At 38.8% G+C, this 13,501-nt stretch overlaps 1 protein-coding gene across 1 annotated transcript in view; it reads left to right on the forward strand.

The window, feature by feature from the left end:
* Positions 1-13,501, forward strand: part of CPLANE1 (ciliogenesis and planar polarity effector complex subunit 1) — a 58,218-nt gene that overhangs the window by 9,708 nt on the left and 35,009 nt on the right. The window contains exons 12-20 of the mRNA XM_085043477.1: positions 809-1,566; positions 3,658-3,842; positions 4,745-4,825; positions 5,657-5,821; positions 6,550-6,723; positions 9,542-9,770; positions 10,010-10,143; positions 12,296-12,513; positions 12,795-12,959. Coding sequence (XP_084899603.1) covers positions 809-1,566; positions 3,658-3,842; positions 4,745-4,825; positions 5,657-5,821; positions 6,550-6,723; positions 9,542-9,770; positions 10,010-10,143; positions 12,296-12,513; positions 12,795-12,959 — 2,109 coding nt within the window. The remainder of the gene's footprint in view (positions 1-808; positions 1,567-3,657; positions 3,843-4,744; positions 4,826-5,656; positions 5,822-6,549; positions 6,724-9,541; positions 9,771-10,009; positions 10,144-12,295; positions 12,514-12,794; positions 12,960-13,501) is intronic.

Below are 13,501 nucleotides of genomic sequence, written 5' to 3' on the forward strand. Positions count from 1 at the left end.
TCCAGATTCTCAGCACTTCAACAGCAAAAAATTTCTGCCATATATCTAAGCCTACCCTCTCTCATTTTAAAACCATTACCCCTTGTCCTATCACTACATGTCCCTGTGAAAAATCTCTCTGCTGCTCTCTTGTAACCCCTTTAACACCTGTATGTAATGAAAGGTGCTGTAAGACCTTAGAGGCCTAATACTTTAGTTTCACTTTAAAATAAAATGTAACATTAGCTGTTAAATATACTGGGGCTGTAGAGTATTTTCATAACACTGCTATGCTTAGTGTATTAGATACCTGTTTTTATCCTCAGTTTTAGAGGATTCTTTAGTCAATTCCAAAATTTTTATGGGTCTTTTGGAAGAATGGCCCTGTGGTCATAGTTATTGTGCAGACTTTCTCAACATCGTTTTATGGTTTTGGGTTTTGGTTTGTTCTTTGAAGCTTTTGAGCTTTTGAGCTTTTGTTGAATGGCTTTTATATCTTACAGATATCTGGCAAAATCTCTGTCTTGTACTCAAGGCTTAATGAGGGACAGGGTTTCACTTTCTGGTGTAAAATCTACTGTTGTACTGGCAGTGTAATTTTGTTGTTAGGTAATTTAATTTCTGTCTGCCCAACAGTTTTGCAAAGAATAACATTTAATTTGAGATTGAGGTGAAACTGCATTATTAAATGTACTAGCATTTAAGCAAGGTAATTAAGCATAAAAATTTCATTTGTGAGACTGTCTAAATGGTGATTCCTTGCAGTCTATGTTCTTTCTCTCTCAATATACTTGAATTAAGCTGTTGAATTTTTGCTCATCTGATTTAGGACCATGAAGAAGAATCAGAGAATGAAAAACAGTTTTGTAATAGCCCTTCCAGCTTCTATAACCAAAGAATCCATTCATTTGTTGGTCAAGCTGACCAAGGCTGCTTAGAATTTGCATCAATGTTTGATACCATCCATGCAGAAGATGATTTGGAAGAGAAAGATGAATCATCGTTGGAAATATATTCTGTTCAGAAAAACCTCCTTTCTGCATGGCAGATAGGGATTTCAAAAAATATGGAAGAGAAAGATGCGTTACTGAATTACACAGTGAACTGCATTACCCATTTTTTGAGCATTGTTCAGTATGTGAAATGTACTTTGCTAAACCAGGATACATCTTTAAACAAGACTGTGAAGAACACTCAATGGATGCATTGTGTCCTGAAATATTTTCAGCAGTGTTTGACTGTCTTGTGCTGGCATTCAAGAGCCAGTGTGACTGGGCATGTGGCAAAGCTGACCTTGGGAGCTTTGAAACTGATGCTTATACAGGAGCAAGATCAGTTGTTCTCAAAAAACCTTTTGGCATGCTTCTGTCTTTTGAAAATGGTTTCTCACACCCTAAGTAGAGTGTGTATACTACAGTATGAGAATTCTTTTGCATCGCCTGATAGTAACATTGTTGTGGAACTTGACTCCCTCACTATGCCTCTTTTCTTAGCTCTTGATGACAATACTACTCAGCAATTCAGGTCACTGAAATCTCTGCTTAGAGAGGCTCCTCAAGTAAACCATGACACAAAAACAGAAAAAAGGTACGAATAATCTTTGCATGGGGAAAAAAATATGCAGCAAAACCAGGTGATCAGGCCCAGCCAGCACAGGTTTATGAAAGGCAGATCCTGCGTGACCAGCCTGGTCTTCTGTGATAGGTGACCTACTTGATGGATGAGGGAAAGGCTGTGAATATTGTCTACCTGGACTTTGGTAAAGCCTTTGACATAGGTTCCCACAACTGTCTCTGGAGAAACTGGCTGCTTGGACAGGAGCCTTCTTTGTGGGGTTAAGAACTGGCTGATGACTAGGTCCAGGGAGTGGTGGTTCAACAAGGCCAAGTGCCAGCTCCTGCCCTTGGGTCACGACAATCCCAGATGGCACCACAGGCTGGGGTAGAAGTGGCTGGAAAGCTACCCAGCAGAAAAGTTGCTGGTCGACAGCAGCTGAACATGTGCCCAGGTGGCCAAAAAGGCCAATGGAATCATGGCAGCAGGCCCAGGGAAGTGACTGTTCCTCTGTACTTGTCACTGGTGAGGCAGCACATCAAGTCCTGTGTCCAGATCTGGGCCCCACAGTATCTGAAAGGGTTGTCAAGCATTGGACCAGGCTGCCTGGGGAAGTGGGTTTAGTCTCCATTCCTGTAGGAGGATATGTAGCTGTAGTGTTTAGGGACATGGCTTAGAGGTGGGTTTGGCAATGTTAATAGTTGCACACAATGATCATAATGGTGTTTTCTGGCCTAAGTGGTTCTGTGTGATAGAACAAAAATTATATGAGTTAAACCATAATTACAATATCCTTTTGGGTTTTTTTCTGCCTTTTATTCCATGGAAGACTGATAACCAACTGAAGCATACAGAGTAAGGCCCAGACTTACAGTTGAATATAGTTTGGTTGTGGTGACTAAATAATCACTACAAATCAGTTTGGAGATAACTGATGGGTTGACAGCTCACACTGGGCCTGCTAGTGCAGCTACCATTTAATATATAATCCATGTATTAAAACTTTAGCTGCTTTAACTGCGTCTTGTGCATTTCACTCTTCCCCAGTTTAAAACTCTGTGGAGCAAGAGTCTGTTCATATGCAATATACCAACAGTATCAATGTAGTCAGCAGGTTTTTATTCATTATGGATGTAGTGTCTCAAAGCAATAAGAAAAACCCATTTATGAAACTTACTAACCCATCAGAGCTATTTATTCTATACACATAAACTTGAAAGACACTTAAACTGAAGTGTGCTGTCCAACTTTTGGGAAAGTATACTGATATCACTGGAGTATTTCAACTCTGCAAAACTCAAATGAATCAAAGTGTGTTATTCACGTGAGCAGGCTTCTCTTTTCCAGAGATTTAGAAACAATGAAGCATTACAACTCACTAATTTAATCCTACTACAGTAAAACGTATTTCTTCAATAATCCCCATATATAGTACTGTGTTCATCGCAAATCTGATATGCAAGTTTCAGTTGTCTCTGAGAAGATAACCCATGTTTTTGATAAATTGTGTTCCAGGTGTTGAGCAATGTGCATATGACTGCCTCTCTATTAGTTATGAACTTCAAGTTCGGTTATGAACTTGAAGATACAAATGTATGGTAGTTTAGTACAAGCTTTTTCAAGTCTCTAACAATGTATATTTTCTTGTCTTGTTATACTTACTACATATCTGAGCTTGTACATCTAATACAACTGTGCTAGGTAACAAAGACTTGCCAGTCCTAAAACCATGCTCTGCAGTCTTGTTTTCTTGTCTTTGCTTTTCTGTGTTATGCTTTAATTGTATTTTTAATCAGTCCTGTTTATAAAGATTCTGATACCTGTTTTGAGGTTTCTCTGTCTGAGATTATTTCATTTCCCTATTCTTTACCTAGCAAAGGGATGAATTTTGGGGGTGTTTAGATACTTAACACAGATTTCTGTGTTTAAGAAAACTCAGAAGAATCAGTGTTTGTAAGTCTAAAACTAGGCAAAGTGTTTCTTTTTTTCCCTTCACTGAAGTCCGGAAAGTAGTTGATGCAACTTAATTTTCAGTTGTATAACGTAAAATAAAGTAAGAAATTGATGTAAGCAGCTTTGTTAATTCTTGCTTAATTTCATAATATTGTACTTTTTGAATTACAGGTTGACTGTACTGTGGCAACTATTATATAAGAAAGTGGTTTGGTATCAGGTGCAGCTGAAAAGAAAAGTGAACAAGAATGCAGAAGAAGCTTCTGTTGTGTCATTGCTTTTAAGTCATATACAAGCAACCATCCAGTCTTCAGGGGTGACATTAGAACAACATTTGAAGATTAATTCTTTATCTGGTTAGTACAAAGGTTAATTGAAAACTAGGAAAATTAGGTCCAACTGAATAACAATCAGTAACTGACTACCTGATTTTTAAAAAGTGAACACTGGGACTTCCCTTAAAATTTTTACCAGAATTCTGTCTTAAATGCTTTATGTCCTGTTATGCCTGCAGATTGTATTATAAACTTTAGAGCTTATGGAGCTAAATAAAAACACTGAATTGACTTCAGTTTGCTTTAAGCCATGTCCTAAAGAATCTGAATGGAAGATTTTGATTCTGGTCTCCTTTGTTCTGTGTTGTTTCTTCTGAAGTAAAAGTGTATCACAATGTGTGTCTTACTGGATTTCTGTGTAGAAATCATGTTCACTCCATGTGATCATTGTGGGCATGATCATGTTGTATTTACAAATTTAGTCAGCCTTAACTAGGGCTCTAAATTAGTGTAGTCTAAGGTAATTGACTTAATCTAGCGTATTTATTTTCTGAACAGTATATAGTTGTAGCCTAATTCCTTACACTTTACTGTCCTATGTTCTGCCTCCCTCTTGACTTCTACACTGGTAAGCCCAGCTTCCCATTTATATCTCCCTCTACAGTTCTGTTTCTTTGCCATATTTTTGATCTCTCTCCCTGAAATGACATTTCTAGTTTCTCTTCCTATAGCACTCCATACAATACATTAGCTTCTTCTGGAGGAGAGCTAAAATACTTAAGTGTCCTGGTGAGGGATATTCAAAGTCATTTTCTCTCAGATGCACAAAACTCAGACTTAATTGTGGGAATAGAAGTTTACTGGAGACTCACATATTTTATTCTGCTTTCAGTAAATCTCTGATACTGAAATAAGAACATGTGTTTGTACATGTAAAAGTGACTATGTAGAGCATTTAATTTGTTAACATGTGACTTTTATAGGTGAGGAGCAGTTCCTTTTAGGCTCATACAGAGAATCTGTGGACATTTGGAAAAGATCTCTTTGTGAACTCAAGACAAAAGGTAAGGGATAAAATCTTTGGGGGTGGGGGGGTAAGCTGTATAATCACTTTACATTTGTGATTCTGCCCTTCAAAAAGAGGGGATGAGATGCATAAAGGGTGCAACTTTGAAATTAAGATGGGATGAATGTAGAGACCAGTCAACTTAAGTCTGTTTGCTCTCTGAGAAAATTGTGTGCATTCTATTTTAATATCAGACCTTTCTTGTGATTATGAAGTACTTGGTACAGAAAAGCTGTAGATGTATTTGTGAACATGAAAGAGACAGTGAAAAACAGATGAACAAGAATCAGTTCCTTTAGTAGCTGTAAAATGAAAAGAATTAGTGTTCAGAAAGTAACAAAATAAAACTTGTGTCAGGAGGTTTTGTAAGAGTTGATTTGTAACAGATATACCAGAGTCTCTTTCCAGGCATCGTGTGAAAATTTTTTGCTGGTTGTTAGAATGAGGAAAAAGATTCAGAATATTGGAAGCTTGGTGGATGTGTAAGCACTCCACTGTGGTTTAAGCATTCTTTCTTTGAAGGGTAGGCTTCCTTAAGCTCTCCTTTCTTCATCTGTATCTTAACAGTTATGCATAGTATTGCTTTGAAAACTGCCTTATCTCTAGAAGTAAAAATGTTGTGGATGAGCATTAACTTACTAGGGAATTAGAGGTTGTGAAGGATCACATCCAAAATAGCTGCTCCTGATTTCTACTCCTCAAAGTGCATCTTTATGTAGATGTGTTTCTGGAGAGGAAAGATCTAGTAATTTCACTAGCTGCATCTGTTTTTGTGTTTATTGTTTCATTTCCAACTGGCCTTCTGACTTTTTAAAATCTTTTAATGCAGGAGGAAAAAGAGCATGTTTTCTTCAGCGTAGATACTATCTTGCAATATTATTTTGCCACCTGTATCAGTATAACATGCGTGAAGCTCAGGGACTCTGTGATCATCTGGTAAGAGAGATTCTAAGGCGATCACAGCTCTCAACAAGTCAGATGGAAAAATTTTCTGGTATGTTTATATAGCCTAAAAGTGTGAAAGGCATGTTGATGCTGTTTGAATAAGCTAGTGTCTAATTTCTATTCCCTCACATGCACATTTGAGAGCTTTTGATGCTTTTAACACTGTTTTCAGTGACTTTAAAGACTGTTTTCTGATCCTCAGATAATATTTCAGCTACACTTGTTATATGTTTAGACAACTCTCATTGTCTGCTAGTGACCTGCTAAATATTTTTAGACTCAAATCCTCTCAAGGATTTATTTATCTTTGGATAAGAAAAATAAGGGGAATATTATGTGATTTGATTTTATATTAATTTAACTTTTTTATGATACAACATGAAAAAATAGCAGAGTTTAGTTTGGTCACCAGTCCTAATTTGACAGTGGGATGTTTTTGCAGATACTTGTGAATTCTTTTTCTACAAAGTCTAAATCTAAGTGAAATCTGATTTTCCAAGTTTAAATAACTGTTTTTTGACTCAGTGCTAGTCTAAATTTAGATCCTAGAGGTCCATCTCCAGTCATTAAAACCTAGTGTAAAACCTCTTCTAATATTAGTATAATGGGTAATTAGTGTAAAAGAGTAAGCTCTGTAAGTTCTGAACACTTGTCAAGGAATTACATAAGTTTGCTTCTTTTAAAGAAATGTTTTGTAGGCTATGGTTAAATAATTTTAGCATTCAAATTTAAAATAATCTTTCTCAAAGTGTTATTATTTGATTTTTTTTTTTTTAGCTACCAAGTATTTTCATCATGAACTGTGGATGGTAACCAGCATTCATACTGACACTGCCATGGCTGTGATTCAATCCATGGCACGGTTCATGGCTGCTTATTTCACAAAACAGCTGCTCTATATCTTCCCCCCACACAATGTTGACATCCTTCATCCACTTCACATCAAATCAGGTATTTTCTTTACAAGCAGTTTTAGTTGCTTTGATCTTATAATTTTTTCCATGTGTATCAATGATGTCTGTTCTTTTACTTGATGATCAAGTCAGCTTTTCAGTGGAGTAGGAGACAGAAAAAAACCATAAGGATGTTGCAAAAGAGGTGTAACTGATACAATTTTTGTTCCAACAGATAAGATCATTTAAGTTGGAAAACACCTTTAAGTTCATTGTGTCCAACTATTAGCATTGCCAAGCCCGTCACTAAACTATGTCCCTGAACACCACAGCTACACATCCTTTAAATACCTACAAGAGTGGAGGCTCAACCCACCTTATGGGCAGCCTGGTCCAATGCTTGACAACCCTTGTAAAGAAACAGGTTTTCCTAATATCCAATCTAAACCTCCCCTGGCATAACTTGAAGCCATTTCCTCCTTTCAGGCAGCTGTAGAGAGCAATAAGGTCTCCTCTGAGCCTCCTTTTGTCCAGACTAAGCCCCCTCAGCTGCTCCTCACAGGAATTGTGCTTCAGACCCTTCACCAGACTTGTTGCCCTTCTCTGGACACGCTGCAGCACCTCAATGTCTTTCTTAGAGTGAGGGGCTCAAAACTGACCCCAGGATTCAAGGTGTGTCATCACCAGTACAGGGGGGTGATCACTGCCCTGGTCCTGCTGGCCATACTCTTCCTGACACAAGTCAGGATGCCCTTGGCCTCCTGGGCACACACTGGCTCATATTCAGCTGCTGTCGAGCAGTGTCCCCACATCCTTTTCCACTCTGCAGCTTTTCAGACACACTTCCTCCAGCCTGTAATGCACCCCTTGCAGGGGTTGCTGTGACCCAAGGGCAGGGCCTGACAGTTGGTCTTAATGCAGACCATACAATTGTCCTCAGCCCATCAATCCAGAACCCTCTGCAGAGCCTTTCTGCACCCTGTCATAGAAGATCAGGTTGGTCAAGCAGGACTTGCCTTTCATAATTCCCTGCTGGCTGGGTCTGATCCTGGTTGTCCTGTACACATTTCATGATGGCTATCAAGATGATCCATGACTTTCCCCTGCACCACAGTCAGGCTGACAGGTCTGTTCTCCAGAAAGTTCTCCAGAACCTTCTTCCAGCCTTTCCTGTAGACGGGTGTCTCTTTTGCCAGCCTGCAGTAAGCTGGAACCTCCCTGGTGAGCCAGGACTGTTGGTAAATGATGGAAGCTGGCTCAGTGAGTACTTCATCCAGCTCCATCAGTAGCCCTTCGGTGGTTGCCATCCAGCCTGAAAGACCTGTGTGTGTCTAACTGGTGTATCAGGTTGATGACCATTTTCCCTTGGATTGGGGTCTTCATCCTGTTCCCCATCCCCATCTTCCAGCTCAGGGCCTTGTTACCCAGACAGGTGGTCTTAATATTAAAGGCTGAGAAAGGGAAGACATTAAGTACCTCAGCCTTTTCATCATCATTTGTCACAATTTTTCCTAAAGATCTGGCTCTGACTGACTTTCATCCTCCCAAAAGTGAGATATCATCAGTGCTTAACAAATAGTCAAATTGTATTTGTGATCTGGTGTGACCCAAACTGAAAAGCCAAAGGAAGGCATTTTTTGCTTATTTGACAGTCAAGCTCTTGGAAACCAAAATGCTTCAGACACCATATTGTCAAAGCAAGTGGGAAAGTCAGGTTGCTTTGTTGTTGAACCCAAGTAGTACTTGTTAATTTAAGTCTAAGTTAGTTTAAGAAGCTTTTCAGCTTCTTTCTGAGAATTACTGTTTTTCACAGTGAATGATTTCAGATATTGCATTTAAAGACTTCCTCTGTTGGGAAAATTTTATTTTCAGAGCTGATTTTTCAAATGTCTGTGGGAATAAAGATTTGTTTGGAAGTATTTAAAGTACTCTGCCAATAATTCGATATTATAATGCCAGATATTTTTCTACAATATTAACATTGAATTAATATTGTAGAACACATAGAGTATTCATAGTGTTTCTGAACTACAGCATGCACTGATACCTACGTCTTTCGTCGTGGTCTTTTGGATGCTTTATTTGGACAGCTTTCCAGATACAACCTACAAAATAAAAGCTTGATTTTAATACTTGATTAGGCAAAGATCAATGCACAAAGTGAGACAATCTTGCTAAAATTGTATTGCACAAACTGGATTAGTGTGAATATCTCCTAAGAAATGCCATTGTCTGTGCAAAACAGAAACTGTGAGAAAAGCAAATAACTCCTTAGAATTTGTGTTGCTCAGCACCACTCCAGGAGAACCAGGAAGCAAAACCTTGAAAAACAAATCTAAACATAGAATGAGATACTAAATATGCCTGAAGTTTGTCTCTATATACTCTCCTAAAATCACAGAATCACAGAATGTTATGTACTATTATTTCTCAAAAATGCATTTTAACGTTCTGTCTTCTGAACTAGTGAGTATGAGCAATGTGGCTACACTAAGAAAACTCTAGGGATTTCAATTTATCTCAGATATACCTTCTGGCATATCCTGCAGACATGGAGAATATTTGTGAATTGTCCATCAGTGTGATTAGGTCTTTAAAGTGAAAAAAATCCCACACATTTTGCATTTGCTTGCACATCCCACATTATTAAGCAGAAAATTAGGCTATTTTGAGCACACTATTATACCATAGCGTGAGCTGCACCTGCCTGCTGCAGATAAGCTTCCATAGTGTGCCTCTAATGAAAGCAGATTAATAACGAAAGAAATTGTACACTGAAACTAATACACAAGCAGTGCAAACAAATGAATTCTAGATTATTCATCTGATACCATGCCGATATAAGTAAAGTTTAAAATGTGTTTTTCACGTCACAGACTTACCGCCTCGTGTCATTCCACTGCAACACGATTTGGTTACCAGAGCTGTCAGGGAGCAGAACCTTTCATCGGTGTGGACAGCTGAGTATGCTCTTGATTTGTTCTTTATTGGTGGACTCATTCCAGAGGCTGTGTGGTTATCACATACACTTGGAGACTGGAAACTGTCTGTTTCAATTGGTCTGGCCTACCAGCTGTATTGTCAGAACTCTGAGGAGCTCTCAAGGTAGATTTACTCTTGGTATTAGTATTCTATATTTTGCTATATAGTTATTTGCATGAAGTTTATTGTGACAAGCCATATATATATTGCCTCAGAAATTCATTCCCAGCCTCCTAGTAGGTGTAGGTCTTAAGGTGTTACGATTAGTTATTTTGGCATAGATATTAATTTAACAGATCTTCATTGTATTATGTATGGTTATTACTTTGTTATTCATGAGCAATTTCTTGTTATACTTTCAGACTGAAAAAACCAGAGTGTCACCTACCATTAAGCCTATTGCCAAGACAAACTTTTCAGGAAAAGTTACAGTCTTTGTTAGGACAGCCAGTAACTTCTGAAACATCAGGACATATGAAATACAAGAAGTTTACAGGTACTTAAAATTGAAAATAACTGTGGTTATTTTTCATGTTGACTACATATTCAGTGTTATACTCTTAGAAAGAAGCAAGTGCTTTGTCTTCTCCAATGTGTGTATGACTGTTATAATGTATTCATACACTTTATTTTCATGAGGGTGTGTGTTTTGGCTTTGATCATTCCAGAAATGGAGCATATTATCAGTCTTGTCTTCTTCATTTGTATTGTCCAAACCCTTATTTGAGTATATTTGATATTAACTTGTTTGGAAGAAAACTGAAGCTTCATTCAAACAAGCAAACAAACAGAAAATTAATTTATTAACAGTATTGGTAGTATCATCATACTTGAAATGTGCTACAGGAAGGCATTTGTTTTTGGCTTTTCCTTTTTGTTAAAATGGCTCCCCAGGTCCAGCAGCTAGCAAGGCAGAGAATGTATTCCCAGTAGGCACACACCCAGAGCTCCTGTATACAATTGGCCACACATCAACACCTACAGACCTGCTCAGCACTTACACAGGCAGCACCAGCAGTCCTATCCCATTCCTTCTCCTGCTGGTCAGGGTGAAGTTCTGCTTATAGATACTTGTTTGTACAGTGTGTCTCCCTCAGTAGCTGGGCCAGTAGCAAGACCAGTAGACCCAGTAGCTGAGTAGCTGGCCAGTGGACCCAGTAGCTGAGTGTCACAGGTTGCTCATGTCTGTGTATGTGAGCCCCCAAAGCTCTAGCCCTCTCTGTTGTCTGGTACAGACTCGCTGTTCATGCACCGTGACTGTAGCTGGCCTTGAGTATACATGCCAGCAGAAAGATGACCTGGGCTCCTCAGCCTACAGGTGTCCAACTTTAGAGACAAACACCTGCCTATGTATGCACTCTATTTCTGGCATGTGGTCATGACTCCCTTGGTCTTGCCCTTGGAGACATGAAGACACACAAGCAGTTCTCTAAGTTGTCTCTCTGGCCACTGGCCAGGTCTTCACTGGTGCATGCAGGTACTGCAAGCTCCTGTGATCTTGCTCTTACCCCCCTGGTCCCAGGACACTTCACTTACTCATTAGTTAGTCTGACTTTATGTTTGCTGGCTTGTGTTCACTTACACAGCCTTGCTTGCTCCAGCTGTCTCTATGGGATACACAGGCACTCTGATCTGTGGTCCCATCTTAGTTGTTGGCACTTGATTTTACCTAACGCCAGTCTCTGCAGCTGCTGGCATCCCAGACACGCTTTCTGACCCTTGGTCCCCTTCACTTGTTGGCACTGACCATGCTATACACAGGCACACTGCACAGAGGGTCACTCACTCACAAGGAAAAGAGACAGGGCCCAGTGGAGGTGAGGCTGCCACAACTCCATGTCATACCTTTGATTTCTCTCCTAATAATCCCATGATGATCCTTGTGCAATCCCAAAAATCTCTTCCTCTCCATCCTCTAGTACATACTATCCTTCTTAACAGTAAACTCTCTCAAGCCAAAGGGTACTGAAGGGAGGAACTCTGATGGCTCATCTTGTTGGATTTCCTAACTGATCTCTGCAGCTGATGGATCTCCTGGGAATAATCTGGACAGGTGTCATTTCTCTGAGGGCATAATTTGCAGTTGTGCGTCTTGTGCATATAAGCCTTTCATAAGTTGACTTTTCTACTCTGACTAGATGGGTCTAGGTACTAATCAGTCTCTGTGCTCCTCTGTGTGTATATGGCCTTTTTATCATGTAACCTAACTTAGCTAGATCAACCTGTCCTTATTTATATTTTACAGAAAGTTTACTGGCACAATTTCTGTTTTTCACTCTCTGTCTGAAAACATTTCAAGTTCTTGTCAGCAGGGCATGTACTTACTGATGTAAGAGTTGCTTTAGTCATTATTGATACTGTGCCTAATTTATGCTTTCTTGGTAAGAATGATTTGCCAGAATGTCATGCCAAGCAATTGCCTAACTAAAAAGTTCAATTCTCTACCTAAAAAGGCAATAGCCTCTGTTTTTCTTTTTTTTTTTAAATATACTGTCTTTAAATGTATGAGATCTTATCTTAAAGCAAGTAGATGAGGTCTGTCATTGTAATATGTTAATGCAAATTCAGACAGCATAGCCTCATAATGTCAGAATGGAAGTCCATGTATTAAGTAAATTAATTTATAAGTTTCTATGCTTAATATACAGATCCCATTGAAGAGGAAGATGCAGACGTTCTTTACAGTTCAATACAGGGGCTATTGAAGGCAGCTGTTATGGCAGATGTTGATATTCTCTCAGAGACATTCCAGCTTTTGATGGATTCTGCCAAGGATCTTTGCAGAAAGTTTTGTGGTTTGGTTCCAGTTGGGCTCTATCTTCCAGCACCACCATTGTACTGTCCTCAGCCAGCTTCTCTCAGTGAAGTAAGTGTGTTTCTTTGAACAAAGAAACAAAGTGTGTTTGCTTGAATGTATTTATGAAGTAATCACGATCTTTATTCTGCTTCTTTTCATCTCATTTTTCTATTTTCTTCTATGTCCACTCATTTACTTAAGTAGCACAGCAATGATAAGAAAGTACGCAGGCCCTCTGTGTTGTTTCCTTAAAGGATCTATGCTGTAAAGAAGAAGGGATTAGGGCCAGAAACAACATTTAACTATATGTCCTTTCTAATATTTGGGTTTGTTTGTTTTTGCATTTTCAGGAAGACAGCAATGACATTCTTTTAAAAATGGAGAAAGAAGACCGTCAGAAAGTGTCAGGAGTTCTTCAGCGAATTATCTTGCTCTTCCGGGCTGCTCATTGTTCTTGCTCTGCAGCACAGTGGTATATTACACAACTGAAGCGGGCAAGAAAAGTTATGCAGAAAGTAAACATTTAACTTTGTATTTTCACTTGATTATCAGTTGTAAATATTACTGATGTGTTTGCGGTTGCAGAAGCATTCAGTCTCTCCTGGGCTTTGATGTCATGTTTCATAAATGTCATCTTCTAGTTTTACACTCCGTGTTAATTTTTTAGGAAACCAGAACTTAAAGATATAGGGTATCTAATTCATAAAGTGTTTCCTTTTAGGTGTTTTTCTATACCTACTTGGTAACATACCAATTCACATATTCTCCATTTGAAAGAAAAAGGCAGGCTTTAATTGGGAGTTATAGCTTATAGCTGGAAATATGTTCCAGGTCTCATAGGGCTGAATATGTAACAGAGCACGTAATGCTCACTTCAGGTAAAGGGGCCATCTTAGTGCACAGAACTTGTAAGATCTCATTTTACTTTTGTGCAATTTGTTTGCACAGAAACAAGTTCAGAATAAATTGATTAAAAGCTTTTGTGTAAAATCAGGCTTTTCTTCGGTCATTGTTACACAGCTTCTTAAAGACGGTTGAGTTGCTATAGAAAGGCGTG

Source organism: Lichenostomus cassidix, chromosome Z (assembly GCF_008360975.1).
Source record: "Lichenostomus cassidix isolate B80296 chromosome Z, HeHo_3.0, whole genome shotgun sequence".
NCBI classification, from domain to species: domain Eukaryota; kingdom Metazoa; phylum Chordata; class Aves; order Passeriformes; family Meliphagidae; genus Lichenostomus; species Lichenostomus cassidix.